At 41.0% G+C, this 6,985-nt stretch overlaps 1 protein-coding gene across 1 annotated transcript in view; it reads left to right on the plus strand.

Annotated features, from left to right (window-relative positions):
* Positions 1-5,997, plus strand: part of Mep1b (meprin A subunit beta) — a 30,668-nt gene extending 24,671 nt beyond the window's left edge. The window contains exons 13-16 of the mRNA XM_042674999.1: positions 927-1,106; positions 3,380-3,506; positions 4,125-4,329; positions 5,877-5,997. Coding sequence (XP_042530933.1) covers positions 927-1,106; positions 3,380-3,506; positions 4,125-4,329; positions 5,877-5,891 — 527 coding nt within the window. The 3' untranslated portion in view covers positions 5,892-5,997. The remainder of the gene's footprint in view (positions 1-926; positions 1,107-3,379; positions 3,507-4,124; positions 4,330-5,876) is intronic.
* The last annotated feature ends 988 nt before the right edge of the window (positions 5,998-6,985 follow it).

Consider the following 6,985-nt stretch of genomic DNA (forward strand, 5'->3'; position numbering starts at 1 on the left):
TTTAATTCAGTTAATGAAATAAAATATTTCATGCTAATATTAAAAACTTAACAACTGCCAGGTGCTGGTGGTTCACACCTGTAATCCTAGATGCTCAGGAGGCTGATATCTGAGGATAGTGGTTCAAAGCCAACCTGGGCAGAAAAGTTTGTAAGGCTCTTATCTCCAAGTCAACCACTCCAAAAGCCAGAAGTAGAGCTGTGGTTCAAGAGGTAGAAAAAGCTAAGGGACAGCATACCCTGCTCTGAGTTCAACCTATAGCTTCCCTCCCCTCCCTGCGTGAACCCCCCTTCTACCCCTACCCCCTGCCCCTTGTGGGGCTTGAACACAGGAGGGCCTGGGCATTGTCCCTGAGCTCTTTTTGCTCAAGGCTATTTCTCTACCACATTGAGCCACAGCACCACTTCCAGTTTTTCTGATGGTTAATTGGAAACAAGAGTCTCATGGGGACTTGTCAGCTCTGACTGGCTTTGAACCTTGGACCTCAGATCTCAGCCTCCTGTGTAGCTAGGATTACAGGCATTAGCCACTGGCACCTGGCCCAACCTACTGGTTTAACCTATAACTTTAACACAGTTACAAAGGCTCTCTAGACTTCAAAGGCCACAGAGGCATGATTCTAAGAGGGTCTCTGTTCTGGTCAAAAAGCACAGGTGTGAGATCTCCAGCTAGGGGACTTTTGGTCCTCTCCACTTATGAGTGAACAGTCTAGTAAGCAGTCTTCCCTGCCAGGCAATCTCATTTCCTTTAGGACAGTATAAATGAACAAGCTCCAGTGGTTTGCCAGGGAATACATCACAGGTCAATAGCATCATTTAATTATTTTGAGCTCCATCCTAATTGTGTTTCACGTTGCCTGTTCTTTCCTACTACTGAAAGCTATGATGATGCTAAACACAATCCATTAATATAAATTGCCTTTCCAGGTAATGGGAACTATTTTTGGGACAGGCCTTCCAAAGTGGGAGCTGTGGTTTCGTTCCCTAATGGAACTCAGTTTCACAGAGGCCGGGGCTATGGAACCAGCATTTTTCTAAGCCGTAAGAGGATGCAAAGCAGAGATTTTATAAAGGGAAATGATGTTTTTATCCTACTTACAGTGGAAGGTAGGTCAATAAAAATAGTTTTATTGTACCTATTTTTTATTGTGCTGTGTGTGGCCATTGATTATTTACTATGTTCTTCTGAGTTTCATTTTTAGGTATATTATAGGATGGGGAAGGAAATGGGCATGAGTGGGAGCTTCTTTTAACAATAATATTTTTATTACTAATAAAATATTATTAAATAAAATAGTATCGATATTATTGTTAAAAATAGTAACAATATGAAAATAATTTCATTTGAAACAGTGAAAGTGTCAGGGAAAGAGTATAATTATTTCTTCGTGGAAATTTCTTGAGAAATGAATTACAGAATAGCTAATATTTTCATGGACTATATTCTAGGATTCAAACATAAAAATATCACACAAGTACATCAAATCAAACCAGAAATGGACTGTTTTGTCATCTGTTTTAGATGGACACACATGCATATGTGTAAAAGCACACACATCTTGGCAGTAATGACATTGGTCTATTGCTCTTTAAAGTATCTTATCCAGGGAAGCCAATAATTATACTTTCCAGATAATCTGGTAATTTCCATGTTCTATATTATATGATGAAATTCATCTACTGTTAAAAATCCACATGTAGCTCAGTAAAGCAGAGTCTTCCTTGCGAGGAGAGGTGGTACTAGCAAAACAGTGTCCATTAGGGTAGATCAAGATGATACTTCTTGGGAAAAGATAATCCAAAATAACATTTTTTTGGGGGGGTCCAGTCATGGAGCCTGAACTCTGGGCCTGGGCGCTGTCCCTCAGCTCTTGAGCTCAAGGCTAGCGCTCTACCACTTGAGCCACAGTGCCACTTCTGGATTTTTTCTTTTTGCTTATGTGGTGCTGAGGAATCAAACCCAGGGCCTCATGCATGCAAGACAAGCACTCTATCACTGAGCCACATTCCCAGCCATCAAAATAACATTTTTTTGGTATTACTGCGGTTTCAACTCAGGGCCTTGTAGCCTCGTGCTTGCTAGACAGGTGCTCTAGTGCTAAGCCATGCCTCTAACCTGCTTTTTTTCTTCCCCATGTTGGAACACGATCTGTTTATTTAAGCTTACCATCCATTGCTGGTATGCCAGATGCACACAGCCATGTCTAACTTTCCTCTGTTGAGAGGGAATCTCAGACTTAAGTTTAGGATGACAGGTGCATGCCACTTTCCCAGCTATGCATTGAGAGGGGGTCTTGTGAACTTTTCTTCCTGAGCCGGCCTCAAACTCCCAAATAGCTGAGATTACAGTCATGAGCCACTGATACTTGGTAGCTCTGGTTATTTTGAGTCAGAGCCTCACAGCTTGCCCCGGCTAGCTTGAACTGTGATCTTCTCTGTCGCTGGCATGGCCAGCATTTGCCACCACCAGCTTTTTCTGTTGAGATAGGATCTCAAGAACTTTATTTTATTTTTTACCCAGGCTGGCCTAGAATCTTGATCCTTCTGTACCTCCCAAGTAGCTAGAAATACAGATATGAGTAATTGGCCCTGACTCCTAAATAATTCTGTCAGGAGAGAAAACATTTTAGTAGCCGAGAAAAAGTCACATCTTCATTAACTCTCTTTAGTCTTGTTTGAATCAAAGACAACCCTCTTTCCTCCTATATCTTAAAAAAAAAATCAACAAGAAAAAGCAAAGAATGTGACTCTGGATTTTAGGCCACCAAACATCTTGCTTGAATTCTAACATGTTACTTCACCATAAGAAAGATTATTTATCCTTAGCTGTTTAATACGTGTGTGTGTGTGTGTGTGTGTGTGTGTGTGTGTGTGTGTGTGTGTGTGTGTGTGTGTGTACTGGAATTTAAACTTAGGACCTGGCATTCTTGCTTGGCTTTTTTGCCTTTACGTAGTGTTCTACCACTTGAGCTACATCTCTAGTTCCTGCTTTTTTTTCTGGTTAACTGGAGATAAGAGCTACAGATTTTTCTGACTGGCCTTGTTCTGAACAATGATGGTTAGAGCTCAGTCACCTGAGTAGCTAGGATTACAGCTGGGAGCCACCAGCACCTGGTATTTGTGCTTTTGAGCTCTGCCTCCCCCCCATGTCCATTGAAGGCTGGTGTCCAAGGCTTGTGTTGCTCTGAGTTCCAACAGCCCAGGCAAGCACAGGCTTAAGTCACAGCTCTACAGCTTGGCTCAGTTCTCTGCACCTACTTTTTATTACAGTGTCATGACTGTTGCTGTACCCTGACCATCTTATCTTCTCAGACTAAAAGGTTGGATGATTGATTATTAAAGCAAGAGCTGATGCCAGCCTGTTCTCCTATCTTCCTCAGACATAGCTCACCTCAATACCTCACAAGTGCAGCCAATCCCAACCTCTGATATCCTTGACCTCTGCTCCAGTTTCACATGTGAGAATGGCGGCATCTGCACTGTCAAAAATGACAAAGCTGAGTGCAGGTAAGGGGTTGTGTGGGAAAGACCGCCTCGTTCTTCTGAAAGAAATCTCATGGTGCCAGTTAAAGCAGGTTTGATCACTGAAAGTTCATATGATTGAAATGAGCCCGTTGTCATTTCAAGAGCCATGTGGGATGTTCACTTTCCTTGCACTACATTTAGGGCTTCAGACAGATACAAAGACAATGAACTATTGATGAAATATAGCACATTACATTCTAATTGCCTGAAAAAGTTCCCACAAGTTGCATAATTATGAAAGCCTCACATAACCTTGTTCTTTGGAGCATGGCTATTCTCATCTTCTAGATGAAAACGCTGAAATTCTGGGATCTTGGCCAAGGTGTGAAGGCAGCAGGCGAGGAGCTCAATATTCTGTTCCTTAGGCTACTTCTCTTCCTTAGCTTGGACCTGTTGTTCTAGTATCTGCTTAGGTGTAATAATTTCCCTTTTTGTAGCCTTGAGATGCCAGTCCCACATCTCCCTCCAGGCTAGAGTGAGTGAAGTAATTTTGTCGTTCAGGGACTTGATGGTGATCACTAGATTAAAGGCAATCCTTTGACAGAGAAGACATCCAAAGTTAAATGTCAGTGTGTGGCTCCATCTCATGTCCATGAGCAGGTGTCCTGCAGGGGAAGACTGGTGGTTCATGGGAGAAAGGTGTGAGAGGAAGGGCTCCACCCGAGACACCATCATCATTGCTGCTTCTTCTACTGCTGCTGTATTTGGCTTGATGCTCATCGTCACGCTCATTAGTGTCTATTGTACCCGGAAGAAATATCGTCCAAAGACAAGTTCAAATACAGAAAATATAAATCTAGAAAACGTAAGTTAAGTCTGATGTTGGTTATTCAAAACCTATTGGTGCAACCATATGGAGAGGAATTAGGGCCGTTTTACACACTATTCTTTGGTTGGTTTTCAATACTAGGATGAATGATTTGAAGTTCCTATTACCTTCACTTTGCATTAATGGTTCTGAAACTGGGGAAGGGGAAGGAAAAGGAGTGGCGTCACATCTGAATGTTGCTTAAAAGCAGAGTTTTAAAAGTCTTCCAGATACATAAGAATCTCTGAAAATTTTAAGTGAAGTAAAATGAAAAAAGGCCCTGTTAGAATATTCTTCAAAATAAAAATATAGCAGCTGACTAAAGCAAGAGCACATCTTTAAGAAAAACTATCATTTAAGAGATGTATTCTTTCTTTGTGCCAGTATTGTGGATGTGAACTCAAAGCCTTGAGCTCTTGCTTGGCTTTTTTGTTCAAGGCTGTCACTCTAGTATTTGAATCATGCCTTCATCTGATGCTTAATTGGAATAAAGAGTCTCATGGACTTCTCTGCCTGAGCTAGTTTTGACCCTCAATTCTTAAATCTTGGCCTCCCAAGTAGCTAGGATTACAGGTGTAAGTCACCATCACCCAGTTAAGAGATGCTGTATTTTATTTTAAGTTTAGATATTCTGAATGGAAAACACTGTATCAAGATACTAAGTTTTGGGGAAAATCAGCCCAAAGATGGGTAATAGTTGTGAACAGAAAGCAATTTTGTTCACATTAATGATTAGTCTGTTTCTGAATGTCAATCTTTAACCATGAGGCAATAGATCAATTGCTTCAGAAACTTATTAGAAGAGTACTTAAAATGTATACATGTTCATTGTCTTTTTGTCCTCTATTTCCAGCTTGTTTATGGTGCAAAAGGGACAATGTCATCAATGTGGGACCCAACGGGCCAACCTGGTGGTGGCTGTGTCTGTAGGCTGGTCCCCTGGCCCAGTAGGGAAGAGCCAGGCTTTAGTTAGCAAGGCAGGTGGAAGAGGGCATAGAGAGGAGGGCTGGTGAACTAAGTGGAGGAGGCTGCCAACTTATTTTCCTAGGAACTGAAAAACGTGAGTTATTATAAGCATTCTCGCTTAGTCAATACAGATAGGAAGGAATTAAAGAAAAATGATGTTAAAACAATGAGAAGAGAGAAAAAGGCAATCATTACAATATCAGGACAGAACTCTTTGGTCTCTAGGTAATTAAATACATTCTCAAGGGCAAGAAATCAACTGATGTTTTCCTTGGTCTTGGCATTGCTCCAGTTAATTCATGATAACAGATCTTACGGATCTTGTTTAGATCTTAAATCAGGATGACCTTCTTTCTGAGGCCCCTTTGTGTGCTCATCCTAATGGCTTGGTGTCGGAGTAATGGGGTCCGGAAAGGCCAAGGAATTGTCCTGGAGACCAAAATCCAGCTGAAAGGGAGACAGGCCAGGAGACTGCTGATGGAGACCACTTAAAAATTAGACTGTGTCATTGTGATTCACTTAAGGGGTAGTTTTCAAATTCAGAAATTAAGTCATCAAATTATTCTTTCTCCTTTTAGCAATATGCTTTTTGAAGATTAACTCAACAATACAAGCTAGCAAATGAAACGAAAAAGGACTCTTCATCGTGGATTTACCTAAGCTATAATTACAACATCGCATTCTTCTCAAAATGGCTCTTCTTTGTAATAACTGAATGTACTATAGATCATTATTTTGATAAAAGCCAAATTGTCCAAATATCTTCCCTCCTCTCTGTGAGTTTTTTTGTCTGTCTTTATGGAAAAATAGCAGCTCAGGCTCATCTGGATGCATAAATTGTCACTAAAAGGGAGTGTAGCCACTGGAGAGAACTGTCCCAACCACCCATCCTTCTGTCTGGGCCTAGTGTAGTGATCTCGCCGGGGTCCCAGTCAGCCCCCCATGGAATGATCATCTGTGTGGAATCTCAGTAGTTTCACTCTTGTCCTGTCTTCAGGTAGGGAAGGCAGCTCTCCCCACCCATTGACAAATGCTTCCTTCCAAACATGGCTACTTCCTTTTCTTTTCATATACTCCTTTGTCATGTCATGTCATGGGCACGTGACTTTAGTCCTCAAGAAAACTTTCTTCTACTGGAAGAGCAATTTTCAAAGTTCAGGGCCTTACAAGCCTTTCTTTACACTTCAAAATTTTATTTCAGATCCCAAAGATTTATAAGCCTTCTGTTGACCAGTATTTTCATTTTAAGAAACAAAACTGGGACTTTTTTTTAATGGTTGTCCTGGGGCTTGAACTTGGCTTGAACTGATGGTCTCGTTTGCTTTTCTTGTTGCTCAAGGCTGGAAGCTATACCTCTAGTTCTTGATTTTTGATGGTTTATTACAGATAAGGATCTTATACATTTATCTGCCCAAGTTGGTTTTGAACTGTGATCCTCAGTCTTCAGACATCTGAAGTTAGGATTACTGGCATGAGCCACCAGCACCCAGCATCAACCTGGGAAAATTCTAAGCTATGCATTTATTAGTCATTAATAGTCATTAATAAGTGAACAGGTACTCTATTACTTGAGCCACACTCCCAATTTAACCAATGGTATTTTTTCAAGGTCCATTAGGACTGGAATATGAAAACATATGACAAAATTTTGTGCTATGTCCAGTAAAGTCCAGGGTTTTTAAGATTC

Source organism: Dipodomys spectabilis, unplaced genomic scaffold (genome assembly GCF_019054845.1).
Source record: "Dipodomys spectabilis isolate Male_0828 unplaced genomic scaffold, ASM1905484v1 ptg000024l, whole genome shotgun sequence".
In the NCBI taxonomy this organism is placed as follows: domain Eukaryota; kingdom Metazoa; phylum Chordata; class Mammalia; order Rodentia; family Heteromyidae; genus Dipodomys; species Dipodomys spectabilis.